Source organism: Rattus norvegicus, chromosome 6, assembly GCF_021556685.1.
Source record: "Rattus norvegicus strain SHRSP/BbbUtx chromosome 6, alternate assembly SHRSP_T2T, whole genome shotgun sequence".
NCBI lineage: Eukaryota > Metazoa > Chordata > Mammalia > Rodentia > Muridae > Rattus > Rattus norvegicus.
Window position 1 is genome coordinate 58,990,125 of NC_141539.1, and position 15,499 is coordinate 59,005,623.

General features: G+C 43.6%; 1 protein-coding gene across 1 annotated transcript in view; it reads right to left on the reverse strand.

Moving 5' to 3' along the window:
- Tspan13 (tetraspanin 13) overlaps window positions 1–15,085 on the reverse strand; it is a 29,095-nt gene extending 14,010 nt beyond the window's left edge. The window contains 1 exon segment of the mRNA NM_001013244.1: window positions 14,862–15,085. Within this exon segment, the coding sequence (NP_001013262.1) occupies window positions 14,862–14,924 (63 nt within the window). The 5' untranslated portion in view covers window positions 14,925–15,085.
- Between the last annotated feature and the right edge of the window lie 414 nt (window positions 15,086–15,499).

The following is a 15,499-nucleotide window of genomic DNA, read 5'->3' on the forward strand; positions in this document are numbered from 1 at the left end:
CAAAAAGTTGGGGGGGCTGGAGAGATGGCTCAAAGAGCACTGGCTGCTCTTCCAGAGGTCCTGAGTTCAATTCCCAGCAACCACATGGTGGCTTATAACCATCTAGAGTGAAATCTGGTACCCTCTTCTGGCATTCAGGCACACATACATACAGGCAGGCCACTATATACATAATAAATAAATAAATATTTTTTTAAAAAAGAATGTTGAAAGTTAAATATTCTTAGGTATTAAGTTAGTAAACTTCAAATTTTAAACAGTAAGTTAAAGACAGCACATACCTGTCTCAACGGAAGTCAGAAATTGTTCTTGTCACTTAACCTGGTTGGGTACATCACAGCCCCTGCCACGACCTGTTCTGCTACTGTACACAGACCGGAGACACCCGGTACAAATGGAATGAGCAGGGCTGCCTCATCTTTTTTCTGTTTATAGGCTTTGTTTGGCTGAAGTCTTGACATTTTGTTTGCTTTGTTTTGTTTGTCATTGTTTTAGGGTTAGCCTCATCTTTGTTGGAAGGGCTTTAGAGTGATGGAGATAAGGTAAGGTAGCTCAGGCTAGCTCAACGTCATGATTCTCTTGTCTTCGCTTCCCAAGATGCTTGTGCCAACCCAACCATCAACACCTCTTTTTACACTGTAAATTCTTTATCAATTTTCATGTATTACAAAGCATTTTCCTTCCTTTGATAACAGGCAGACCTACATTATAAGACCCTGCCTTTATAAAACAAGAAAGGGATGGCGGTGGAGAAATGGCTCCCTCATTCACAGTCACTGCAGCCCTTCCAGAGGACCCAGGTTTGATTCTCCAGTATCCACATGACAGATCACAACCATCTGTAAGTCCAGGTCCAGGAGATCTTCAATGCACACGTGACCTCTAGGGGCACCTAGCATGTATGTGTGGTATGCAGACACACAGGCCGGCAAAACATTTGAAAAATAAATTAATTGATTAACTAAAACATTTTTAGAGGTGAGGGTGGATGTGGGAGTGGGTTCAGCAGTTAAAAGCTCTTACCTGAGCTTAATCCCTACACTCCCCGGGGAGTCATGATGAAGAGAGAAAACTCTCAAAGGCCCTCCTAACACAACAGCCCTGAGCACACTCACACTGCATCATAAACATATGTCAATTAACTGATTAACTGATTAAAATCAAGCAACAGCTCTTCCTGCTCAAATATATTTCAAACAGATGAAAAAAAGAAGGTTTGAGTACACTCAGAGAAACTACAGGAAATCCCACAGGCCTCCCCAAAGCAAGGACTGAAAGCCTTCACTGCCCTGGCCAAGCTGGCAGAATACAGCTGACTGAGGCAGGGGACTGATAAGAGCAGAGAGTGGGAAGGAGACTCTGGTTTTAGCCCAAGCAGAACTGGAAAGTGGAACTGAGACCCAGGAACAGCTGGGAACTCCAGAAAGCTCTTTTCTCACGGTAAAGTACTGTGGAAGACTGTAGAGATTTCTGGAGATCCTCAAAAGCTATCTGAGAAAAAGAAACATCGAGCCTTCTAGGCACCGAATCCCCACACACCCAGGAATCTGCAGGCCAAACAATTCAGACAAATGCTGACTACCAGCTGTACTGACTGAGGGGTGAAGGGAATAAAGCTCAGAGAAGCAAACTAAAATGACTCCTGAGAGATACAGAAGTCCCAACCCCCAAACCAGGCCCAGGTTTTAAAATGACAAGCTTAACTGTTACCAGTCAAAATTCTCAAAACACCTTAGAAAGAGGAAATCTACGAGAAAGGCACACAGTACTAGTGCACCCAAGAACCAGCTGCAACAGAGCGAGACATTTAAGTTATCTAAACAAGGGCTGGGCACGGTGGTGCATGCCTTTAATTCCAGCATTCGACAGGCAAAGGCGGGCAGAGCTCTGTAGCCTGGTTTACACAGTGAGTTCCAGGACAGCCCCAAAACAAAATTTAACTAAAGGGATTAAAAAAAACAAATTTGGGGGGGTCATATTTTATAGATGTAGACTTGAAAAGGAGTCAAATACATCAAAGCAAAAGAAAGGAGAGGATGGGGGTGGGGTGGGGGGATAGTGAGTAACGGTGACCAAGCTGACAACCTGGCTTCTGGTTTCAATCCCTGGGGGTCACATAGTGGAAGGAGCGAACCAAGAATCACAAGTTGTCCTCTGACCTCCACACATGCACACCAACACAAATGCCCATACCCAATAAATAAACATAATTTTTAAAATTGAATTTAAAAATAGCGATCAGGAGGAGACACGTGGGTCAAAGCAAGAGCGTGCCTATGATGGTGCACACTTACAGTCCCAGGACTTCAGACGTACAAGGATCAGGAGTTGAAGGTCATCCTCAGCTAAAGGAAACACAAAATAATGAAGTAATCAACTTGTCTGTACTCCAAGAGACTCTAGCGAGCGAAAGGGACAAAGATTTTTTTTCAGAAGAAGGAAAAGATAGCACCCTCCAAACACATTAATTTTGAAGAATAAAGTAAATCCCACAAAATTTCCCTGGTAAAGAAAACCCAGAACAAAAAGTCATCATACTTTCACTATTCCATGGAGCCAGCCTTCACCTGAATCCCCCAAGTCCTGAGCTGCTTACCTCCCTTTCAAGCCTTACCTCCATGATCAGAACTGTCCTTATTTCTGAAAGGGGTCCCGTGCACTGTGCAACCTTCATCAACACAAACTACCTTGTGCTTGTTACAAATCTGTTCAATTCGGCTGCTAAGTTCACAGGACTCTACCATGTTATCTTCTGTGTACATGGAGAGACAATTTAGGAAACTCTGAAATGTTAATGGCACCTTCTTTTACGGGCGACAGCTCTAATAACTTCCACTTTGCTTTCTCCTATAAATTAGACCGTTCTCCCTCATCCAGCCTCAGCGCTTACTGCCTCCCAAGCCCACCACTTCAGGGAAAATATTTCCACTAATCTTTCAAATAGTTTCTGTCGATCCCACTACGAGTCATCAAGTACCATCCACATTCCTTCACTTCCAGTGAGGAAAGAGGAAAGAAAGCTGGCAAACAAGGGATGTGCACTCAAATGCCGTTGGCAATAGCTTCCTGACTCTCCAAGAGTCAAAAAGCGCTTCCCAGGTGTAGCGGACAGCTCAACGGAAGTGCTTGCCCAGAGTGTTTAAGGCCCTGAGTTAGATTGTCAAACAAACAAATGAACTCCCCTCCGTTCATCATACCTGAACAGTCTGAAATGTGAACCGAGATACCACCCCAGGCCCCTCCCATGCACACACCGGCACAAACACACAAATCCGCATCATCATTTGCAAAGGATATTCCCAAAAAGAATGTGGACTCGATCCCTCTAATGCAAACCAAATTCCGCATCTATCCCTGCAAACAGTGAGACACATGAACATGAACTTAATTTGAACGAATCAACTTATCTGATTAAAACCCCAAAACAGGGACTGGAGAGACGGCTCAGCGGTTAAGAGCACTTGATGCTCTGGCAGAGGACCCAAGTTTGGTTCCCATGTAAGAGCTCACAGCCATCTGTAACCCCAGTTCCAAGGGCTCGACACACTCTTTTGGACTTCGTAAGCGGATACACATATACAAATGCAGACAAAACACTCATACATATAGGGTAAAAATTTAAAAAAAAAAAAAGCTTTTTTTAAAAAAAAGGGCTGAAGAGATGGCACAGCCATTAAGAGTCAATACTGTTCCTATCCATGTTCACTTTCTAGCACCCATATTAGCAGCTCACAACAGGCCCAGGGCTCCAATGCCTTCTTCCGGCCTCTATGTGAATGTTCAGATATAAACTCAGACACTTATACATACATACAATTAAAAATAAAAGTAAATCTTTTTTTAAAAAAAAAAGAAAACCAGAAACCCCAAATAAATTAAAGACTTTTAATTTAAATGATCTGAAAACAATGTACATGCTTATGTATGAAACTGGTGTTTGTAACATATGATTGAAATGTGCCAAATAATCACGGTTAATGTTGCGATTATATCTAAATATATTTAGGTCTAATTTAATGCCTAATAAATATAATGAGAAAATATAAATACCTAAAGATATTTAGTATACCTATAAGATAGGATTATCACGTTTAACTTTTACTAAAAGGAGACTTTTCGATAATGAAACAAGTTGTTTCTTAGCAGTGATAATTAAATGTTACCATGGTTTACAATTTTTAAGGATAGTGGAGATGATATGTCCCAAGTTAGTAATCTAAAAATTACGGGTTCAGACGAAATGAATCCTAGCTGCATAATTAAAAAGTCTCAGCCTGTCACTGGGCCTTGGTAGACAAAGCAAGTGCAAAGATTCTTTTGTTAAAGAATAATAGCAGTTTTCTTATGAAAGCAATTGTAATGGCATGTAAATTTAGACCTATGACAAATAGTTTCCTTCCTCTGGGAGGCCGAATGATGATAAAAACAGATTATAGCTCTGTTAACTCCTTGAGGGTTGTGTTTTTATGAGCAGGAAGCACCAGCCTTTCCTGTTTGCTCTTTAAGACAAAGAAAACTTGATATATAAAGAGAGCTTTAAGAGTGAGTTACAAGAGCACACAACAGCAAGATTATGCAAGTGTCCAGATCCAGCGTTGCTTCCCCTGGGTAAATCCTGAGAGGACTAAGCCGTGACACGGCTACTGCACCACAAAGGCACACAGCCGTTCTCAGCTAAGGCTCAGGACAGCACTGGCCAAAGAACAGCACCACACACAGTGCCCAGTCAGAGACCTAAAGGAAATAGAGTGGCTTTTGAAGGCTTCAGGTGAGATGTGGTCCTGGAGGCCAGCTCTGGATGATGGATTAGAAGGGCCCTGAGCTGCACACTGCTCTCGTGCCATGTGAGACCTTTCTCCATATGATACAGTGACGTGTCAGCCCCTTGATTCAAACGTTGCACCCTACAGGAACTGTGAGGAGTACCTTTTCTTTACTGATTATCCAGTCTGTTATACTCTATTAGGGTAACATGAAATGGATTAAGATACACAGTAACAAAAGCAACACATAGCTACTCATCTATTGCTACAATGAGACGCCATGACCAAGGCAACTTGTAGAAAAACATAAGAGCCCATGGAGGGCTTACTTGGTCAGAGGGTGAACCCATGAGCAACGATGGGAAGCACTACAGCCGCCACCAGGCAGGCATGGCACTAAAGTAGCAGCTGAGAGTTTACATCCTTATTGGCAAGTAGGAGGCTGAGAGAAAGGGTACGATAACTGAGAATAGCCAGGGCTTTTAGAACCTCAATGCTCACCCCCACCCCAATGACACCTCTCCCCCATAAGACCACACCTCCTAATCCTTACCAAGCAGTTCTACCAGCTAGGGACTCATTTTCACTCAAACCACCATAGGCACTAATGTGAGGATTAAGGCCTTTGAAGCCAGGACAATTAGCTCATTCCCATGGTGGCATCCTTCGAACCTTGTTTTAAGTCTGTACTCCTCTGGTCTTAACTTCCAAGGTGTGAACAGCCTAGAGGTGAGTCATTAACTATCACTCCCCAGCCTCAGCCATCTCTGTCTTCTTTAGAGGAGCCTATACACCTCAGGTGCCTGCAGTTATGCAGGTATTGATTTCTATTCCAGGCACTTGGCTAAATGCTTAGAGCAGGAGAGGTGGTCAGTACAGCGGCTGGACGAAGGGTTCTCACGGTTCCTGGAAATGCTTATACTCCCATCTATACATTATTTCAGGGAAAGAATCTCAGTCCAGCCATGCTCCAGCCTACTCTTTGTATACGTAATACATAAAGTTGTGTTGTTTCCTCAAATATCCACACCATTCGAGAACAAAATGAGCAAGTATGCACATGCGATCCCAGAATTTGGAAGACAGAGGCAAGACAGGCACCATATACTTGATGCTAGCCTGGTCTACATATTGAATTCCAAGTCAGTCATGGTTACCTAACAGAGCCCTATCTTAAAAAATGGGGGAAGGGGAATGGAAGAGATGGCTCAGTGGTTAAAGAAACTTGCTGCTCTTGCAGAAGACCCAGATTTGGTTCCAGTACCCCGCATGAAGGGTCCAAACCACTTATAGAAAACCTGATGCACTCTTCCGACTTCCTCAGATGCCAGACATGCTGCACATGGTGCGCAGGCAAAATACCTACATGCATAAAATAAAAACAAATTACATTTTTAAATAATTTTTTAAAAAAAAAGTAGGAGCTATATGAGAACAGGCAGGGCTTTTGGAACCTTAAGACTCACCCCCAGTGACACATTGGTCATTGGTTAAATGCATGTGCTTTTCTTCCAGAGAGCTGGGTTTGATTCCTGGCACCAACATGCTGGCTCTCACCCTCTATAACTCCAGTTCTAAGGGAGCAGATACCCTATTCTGGCTTCCACAGGCTCCTCCACACATGAGGTACACACACACACACACACACACCAAAATATAAAATACAAAGAAAGGAAGAAAAAGAGGCCAGCCAGCCAGCCTGCCATTGTGACACACATCTTCAGTGCCAGCACTTGGGAGGCAATGGCAGGCAGATCTCCTTTGAGTCTGAGTCCAACCTTACTCTACACAGTAAGTTTAGGTCAGCCAGAGCTACACAGTGAGACCCTGTCTCAAAATAAACAAGTAGTAGTAGTAGTTCTGGTAAAGTATCAGGCAATAAACCTTAAAATATTATTCTGAGAGTAGGACAGTACTATGGACAGTGCCATCCAGAACATGACTTTTAAGTAAGCGAAGGCCTCAAGCCAACCTCCCTTAAGGCTTCAACCATTCTGCATGAACTTGTGATTTCAAAAATCAAGCGCATTGACATATTTATAAGGCAGAACACCAGGCTGAAGACGTGAAAAGCCCATGAATAATCCAAATATTGCTAAACAGCCACACATTTAGTATAAAGCCAGAATCCCAGTGTTCTGCATTGTGATTTCTCGAATGACACAGACTGAAGTGCTTTTGCACATATCTTGGGGTTGTTCTCTATAGGACCATTGTTTTTGCTTAGGGGGCACAAAAACAACGCATTTGACTCCTGTAATGAAATTATATAAAAGGGAAAGGAAAGGGACCCTTGACTTAACCGTTTTCCAGGGTCCATTACTTTGAAGTGGCAACTATGGCCGCTGATGAAGTCCCACACCCTTTTTTCTTCCGCAGCAGTTACAAAAAACATAGGTGGGGTTACTGGCACACCTCCTGCGCTGACTTTTGCATCCAGTAACTAATACAGGGTCCAGCGGGATAGAGGAAGCTTAGCTGCCTCTCAATAACTAATGCTGGACGTTCAGCACAGAAAATAATGGAGACATCGTCCTTACTGACGTTACTGTTTTAAATAAAGATGGGGTGGGGAGAGAACAGCTTCTTTCAAAGACTTTATATTAAATCCAATCATCAGTGCCCAGGGAATGAGCATGATCAGTAGTGTAGCTGCCTACCATGCACCAAGCCCTGGGTTCTGTCCCCAACGCTGAATAACCCAGGGGTGGTGGGGAGTAGCTGCACTCAACGGCTAACTTGGTCTTAATCCCTCAATCAGCACCACTTGAAACATGGGTTCAATCCCATCTCCTGGACAAACTCTATTATCAAGTTCTTCTCCTGCTTAAACAGATATTCCTTCCTTGGCTCCTTTGCAGAGTCCACCTGATTACCTAGACCTTGCAATGTCAGTGGGCCACTGCCCTTCTCCAGCTACTTTCACTGACTTACTGGTTCATCTGACCACAACTCTGCTAACATTCTCTACACACTTGGTGCCGTAATGGTACTTCCTGGTAGCCCTCTCCCCTGAAGCTCAATGCTGCTGGTCTTCAAGGCTAGCTAACAACATGCCGGAGGATCTCTTGGCGTCCTGTCTAATACTGAACCTGCTCTGATCTGTTAATGGCAATTCCATCTTTCCAGGGGACTGGGCCACAACCATGAGCCATCTACCATTTTCTTCTTTCTCTAGCACCCCATTTTCAATCCATTAGAAATTATCTTGGTCCCACCCTCAAAACAGGCCCAGAATGTGTCTGTTTCTTTAACTATGGCTAGCATTCTACCCCCAAGCTTCTGTTACAGCAGTAACTTTGTAAGTCCCAGCCCTGCCCCCGGTGTTTCTGTGTGCACGTCTTTCTATCACTCTGAGGAGACGACTGGTTTGGAAACAGAAGGGCATCAGAAAAGAAAATCCCTCTCACTCTCTTGATTTCTGTTTCTCAGAGGCTGACAGCCAGAGATTTTGACGTCACGATCCAGACTACTACAGAAGAATTGTGCTCCCCTTTCTCAGAAACTTCACAAACTAGATTGTTACAATGACCTATGCCCCAAGTCCAGTGTCCTTGTGATCTAAGGAAGGATATCTCCAACCAACAAGAGCAGCACAGGAGTAGGCATAACGGGAGGAACAGCTACTCCTGCTGTTGCTGCTGCTGCTGCTGCTGCTGCTGCTGCTGCTGCTCCTCCTCCTCCTCCTCCTCCACTTCCTCCTCCTCCTCTTCTTCCTCCTCCTCTTCCTCCTCCTCCTCCTCCTCTCTTCCCTCCCCTTCTCCTTCTGAGTGCCCCCCACCATCCCTACTTCTTCAGAACTCTCATCCCTCTCTGGACTTTGACATTTATAACTTCTCCAGAGTCCTCAGAATTAAACTATCTGCAACTAGCAGAAGTCACTGTGCACATACACACACACACACACACACACACACACACACACACACACACACACACACACACACGAGGCAAATAATCTGCTGCTGTGGATAATCTGAAGCAGCCTCATAGCTCTCACCTGGGATTAAAACAAAAACATGTTTGCACAACATAATGAGTTTTTAAGGAACCCAAAACTCTAACTACAGATATCCAAATGCCTCTGCTTCATGAATGCTGGGATTCTAGGCATGTGCCACAACTGTCCGGCAGTCATTATTTTCTTACAAGTAAAACACTATTGTTTTTACCGTGGATATGAACTCTTCTTTCCCGAAACACGTTGACTTTACAGCAACCTGTATGTGTCAAAATCCCAATGGCTTGAAAAACTTTGATTATAACACACAGGTTTATAATTCAAAAGTTTCAAATACTTTACCTTTCAGACTTGAAGCTGTGGGGACTTAATTCTAGTTCTGTGGTAACATGTTAAGTGTTTTCTACAGGCTAAATTATTTTATCTTTGCCACAATTCCATGAGGGAAGAATAAAATATTATCAATTTGCAAATGAAAAGACTGTACATTTAAAAAAAAATGCTGCTTGGTTTAGGGGTAGAGTTGGAAAAGCTGAGTTCCTGAATAAATCCAGGGACATTTTTCTATCAGCTAATGAACTTTTCTTCATTCTACTATAAAATATATCCCAATTTTATTTTTTAATTGCATCTGTTCATTCACTGTGTAGGGTGGGTGGGTACACACATGCCACACATGTCACATAACATGTGACAGTTAGATAACTTGCAAGAATCAGGACTCTCCTTCCACCATGAGAGTCCAGGGACCGAGCTCAGGCCTTAGGATTCTCTTAAGACAACATTCATATTTAGACATGTTAAAACAGACATCACTTATGTCTTAAAATGATAGAGATCAGGGCAACTTTTAACATTTCAGGAGAACTCTTCCCAAAGCAAGCAAAGATATAGAGTAGTGATTCTCAAGATAGGAGGTACAATCCTTTTGGGGGTCCAACAACTTTCACAGGGGTCACCTAAGACCATAAGAAAACATAGATATTTATATTCATAAAAGTAGCAAAATTACAGTTATGAAGTAGCAACAAAAATAATGTTATGGTTTGGGATCACTACGCCATGAGGAAATGGTCTAAAGGGTGCAGCATTAGGAAGGGTGGGAACCACTATGTAGAAGAAAAAAACTGTAAAATGGGCAACTTACCAAGGAAAGAAGAAAGCAAAAGAAGTAAGCTAGGCATGGTAAGAAGCAGAAAGATAGCAAGTTCAAGGCCAACTAGAGCTAAACAGTGAAGATTCTCAGATTCAGAGAAAGAAAAGAAAACCTGGTAATATTTTTAGATAAAAGAACATATATACACACACAAAACAGTAATTTCTGATTTTAACTTTATATTATTTTTTGAAGTTAAGGCTCATATATATTAAAACATTTTTATTATAAATCAAACCATGCCTATAGTTTAAATTTCTTTTTTTATTGGATATTTATTTACACTTCACTATAGTTTAAATTTAAAAATGTTTATTAACAAGCCATACCATTTCTATAGATATAAAATGGCCACGCAATTCTCTTTTTTGTTTGGGGCTGGAGATATGACATAGTCTCCCTATACAGCTAAAGTTGTCCTCATACTTGCGACCATTCTCCTGCCTCAGCCTTCCAAGTGCTAACTGAAATGAACCATCACCCAGAAGCTGGCAGTGCAAGCTTCTTTTAATGTTTATTCATTTATGTATCTGGGTGTATGAGGGGCACACATCACATCATATCTATAAAGGTGAGAGGAGAATTCGGAGGAGTCCATTTTCTCTTCCCACCATGTGGGCCCAGGAGAGCTAACTCCAGTTGTCATAGTGCCTTCCTTTGCCTCCAGTCAGCACAGCAGGGCAACGCTGAAAGGCCAGAGTACAGGAAGAACATTTTTGGTCATATTTTTCTACTTGATTCTATTTTACAAAATCACCTATTTGAATACTTTTTTTTTCAAAACCTCTTTTTTTTTTTTTTCGGAGCTGGGGACCGAACCCAGGGCCTTGCGGTTGCTAGGCAAGCGCCCTACCGCTGAGCCAAATCCCCAACCCCTGAATACTTTTTTTTTTAAGTCACATTCTCTTTTGCAGTTAATCACAGAAAATGTGCTATAAACTTTCAAAATGGAGGGCTAGGAACATAACTCAGTGAAGAAGCATATGCTCAACAACGGTACATAAAGGCCCTGGCATTAGTTGCTAGGACCAGAAGGAAAAAGTAAACTTCAAAATATTTTAATACATTTACTTCATTTCTTATGATTTCCCATGCATGACTATAGTTTTTCATTACTTTTAACATTAATATTGATGAAACTATTTCTACTTAAAATGTTTTCAGAGGCTAGGGAGATGACAGTGGTCAAAGGCTCTGGCTGCTCTTGCAGAACAGGTTCAAATCCCAGGATCCAACATGGTGACTTCCTTCCACCATGAGGGTCCAGGAACAACCATCTGTAACTGCAGCTCCAGGGGACCCCACTCCCCTTCCAACACTGAGTACTTATGGTACACAGACATGTTTATGTATAAACACATACATGTAAATAAACATACTAATGTAAAAATATAACATATTATAGAGTGTGGTGGTGGATTTCTGTCATCCTGGCACTTAAGAAACTAAGTCAGTGATTTGGAATACAAGAAGCACTAGAGTGATGACTTTTTTGAGATCACTTGCAAATGAAGCATCCAGAAGTTTAGATACGGAGGATTCTCAAATAACGGTTTTCAGGGGAAATCTGAATGGCTGGCACCATAGTTAAATATCTGAAACCTTCCCTGGCTCTTCCTATGAAACCCGGAGACAGTTTTAAACTGCTACCAGTTTGAATTTGAGATATGTGATAATTCTGTTTCATAACTGAAAGCAAAACTTATCCTTTTACCCTTAAAATTTGGGGATTCTGTAGAATAGGAACTTATGTATTCGGTTAACCATTTTAATAAACTGCTAAATAATGAAGGAAAAAAGAAGCCAAGGCAGGAAGACTCCAAGTTTTAGGGCAGCCCGGGCTACATAGTGAAGTTCAAGCCCAGGCTAGGCAAGACCTGTCTCAAAATAAACAAAGTAATTAATTTCCCAAACTAATTTTAATTTATATTTGTATCCTAAAGAGATGAAAGAGACTCACAATGCATCTCCCCAAACGTCCTCAATTCGAACAACCCTTCTTTATTCCTAACCCGCAAAGATTTTACTCAGTCCTAAATGTTATGGTGTCTAAGACCTTACACATCATTTAATATCCCCCAACTAGATCCTTCATACAGGGCAAAAAAATAGCGTCTATTTGTATCCATTCCCCATGGATTTCAGTAGCATACAAGATACACAAAAGCTTACTGGCAGAATATAGTCCTCAAGACCATATGCAGTAAACGAGAAACAGCCTCACCAAAACCTCTGTTCACAGTCCAGTTTGGTTTGCTACTGCATTTCCAGGCTGAGACTCGTGTCATCACATTCCGACCGACACTGTTGACTAAAGAAACTTGTCATCTCTAAATACGGGAAGTCCTAAAGCAAGTGGTCTTTGCCTTACCACACACTGACTGGACTTCCTCTTTTCATCTACTCGTACAGATTGTTTACGCACACTACCGTAACCCAAGGTTATGTCAGTACTGGGGTTCCCTCAGTTCAAAGAAAAACCCACCATGAACCACTATATGCTCACTGAATTCCCAAGACAAATTCGGGGATGTTCCTCCCAACTTGTTTTAGGGACCCGCTTTCAATTTCTAAACTGGCCGTACTGAGAAATCTCTGGCTAGCTAGATCGCTTGAGGATGCACACAGCTTGGTTGCTAGAACCTCCAAGTTCCTCAGGAAATGCTTCAAACCAACAGCGATGAAGTCTAACACAGGCATGCACCGGCCTTTCCACCGGCAATCCCGGTTCTAACACTTGCAGAAATGACCTCATCTTTAATCCTGCAGCATTGGGGAGAACTTAGGCAGTTACCAGAGCCAGAGCAGAACCTACAGATGATCTTTTTAGTCCTGTCCTAAAAATATACCCCCTAGTCCCCAAATTTAACTCTGCTAGCAATCACACCTTTTTTTTTTTATCTTAAAATGTGGAGGAAGAGACAGGAAAGACAGATGTTTATGTATAAAATTCTAGTCTACCTTTACCTTCCATTCACCTCTCAATGTCACATTCACTATATCATAACCTATTTGCAATGTTTAAGAGGAAATGTTTAGATAACAACTTACTGTCCCTTTGTCTAAAACAGTCCAGGGCTTTAAAGGCCTAACCATATTTATAGTCCTGCGAATTTCCAATTAATTAAGCTTTCCTGCATACTTGATTTAAAAAAAAATCAATAAAACACACTTTAGAGGTCAATAGTTTAGGACAGATATTAAATAATCCTAACATCCTTTAGGGTCAACTTTTCTTTCTCCTTGCATTCATGACATGCTGTAAACACAGCTAGAAATAATGTATCTTGAGAGCAATATTACTTGATTGGAAAAAAATGTTTCTTTTTTTAAAAAGAAATTGTATATATTGCACATTGCTGTCTACAAATAACCGAAGAAACACAGAAGCGGCCATTGTACGTTGTGCTGGGTGTAAGCAGACACTGAAAGATGGAGAATCAGGTAAACAGAGGACTGAATCACTGAAGGGGGGAGGGGACTCAGGCACAAAACAGAATGTGACGTTCTAAGCAGTCCATTCATGTTAACAAGAGAAAACAGTTCAGGAACCGATGGGAATTTACAATATAGCAATCTGGTAAGCATGCCTGCCACCAGACAGGTGAACTTCAGTATGAAACTTGACATGTATCTTCAATTACAAGGAGCTGTTTCACCCTGTGCTCTAGAATTTTTCTTCCAAGTGTACCATTTGTGAATATGTTGACTGGATTCCTAAGAACTAACCAGAAAAAAAAAAAAATACGCCATCGATGCCTATTTCTGACTTGCCTTCAAAGCTTTGCCATCGTATCCAGACAAACACCAGGAAAAAAAAAAAAAAAAGGTAAAATGACCCGTGACCTGGTGTCTCTGCTTGTCAACCACAAGCGGCCTCTCTTGTCCACAGATGTAACCTAAGCTGGCCCAGATGGCCTGGCTCTGCTAATGCAGGGGAAACTGGGTTTGTTTTCAGGGTGGGTGCTGCAAGCACCAGGTGTATTTATAGAAGAGAACAAGTCTCCAATGGAATGAGATGACCAAAAGGAAGTTTCTTCCACGCAGTAGACAGCTTGTAGAAATGTCTAGATTTCCACAGCTTGGTTCCAGCCCAGACTCACAGACTACACCAGCTATGAAAACTTAGTAAAGCTCTTTTTGGTCTTTACCGTTATAAAATTTAGACAACTCCGCTTGCCACAGATAAATAACAAAATGACAAATGAAAAGGCTGGGGTGTTGAAGGTTTTCAATAAACATCACCTCATCTTCCTGCTGTCCAGTCACAATTACGCTTCAAAAAAATCAAACTGAGCTTTCCACGTTAAAGCAGGGAGAAAAAAAAAATAAAAACGACTTGGGTGGAGAATTATATACTGAAGGACTTCACCTAAAATGGAGCTAGAAAAAGGTGGGGAGGGAGATAGCATGGGAAAAGCATCAAGTTGCGACTTCACTGGCAGGAACATCAACAAAGAGACTTTATGTAAGCACGAAACAAACTTCGGAAGCCGCGGATATCCTGTGAACCTGCTCGATGGCCTCCATTCAAACGACAGCTCTCAGAGCTGAGCCAGAAGCGCGCCATCCACAGGCCGCCTAGTCCATTCCAGGCCACGCTATCGGGCAAACCTGTCCCCTAAGCCAGGGCTGCTCTCCAGCCTCCGAACACTCTCCAGATGGGATGGCCAGCCCAGAGCGTGCGGCTGGAGGGACTGAGATGGGAGCGTGGGGAGGGATGAGAGAGTGGGGAGGACTAGGCGAGTGGGAAGGGACCCGAAAGTGAGGGGCTGCGGAGAGCAGGGCGAGGGGCGAGCGAGCGCCACAATGAAGGACGGGCGGAGACTGCGACAAGCAGGCTCGGGGTCCCGGGCGGGGGCTGCGGGCGAAGCTGGGGCGTGGGAAGCCCGCAAGGGGTGCGGGATGGGGCACAGGCGAATACTCAAACCCGGAGGAGGCCGACAGCCCCCGCAGGTGGCACCGGGCGCGGGCTACTCACGGTGTATAGCAGGTTGAGCGCGCACAGGCAGTTCTTGGAGCACGAGAAGCCCCCGCACACCATCGTGGCGCGTGGGCTAGCGGGCGCCTGCGGGTCGAGGCGTCCTCCGAAGGGCTGGGCGAGTAGCTGCTGGATCCCGGCCTTCTGGGCCTGTAGCCGGGGTTGGGCTCAGGGCTCCGGTTCGGGGTTCAGGCTCGGGGCTGCAGTGCCGCGCCCGCAGCGGCTCCCACCCGCTCTGCAACCTGCGGCCGCAGCAGATCCGCCGATCGAGCGCCCCGCCCCGCCGCCCCGTCTCGCCCTGCACTCTGATTGGCCACTGCCAGGGAACAAAGGTAGAGATATGCAAATCAATGCGCTCGTCAGGCCTCGATCCGGGAGAGGCGGGGACCTCTGCGGAGGAGGAGGAGGAGGGGTCCTAGCCTGTCAAGAGGGAGCGGAGCCTCCGGCTCCAGAGACTGAGGCCTCCGTGTCATTTCTTTCCCCCCATCCCCCGCCCCCCATCCTAGGTGAGCAGCAGAGGGCGGGGCTCCACGGTGGCAGGAGAAATGACAACACCTCTCTCCATTCTTGCCCTATGGGTGACGTGGCACCATTTTGAATGAGATGATAAAACAAATCGAAGCACCTGGCCTCGTTTG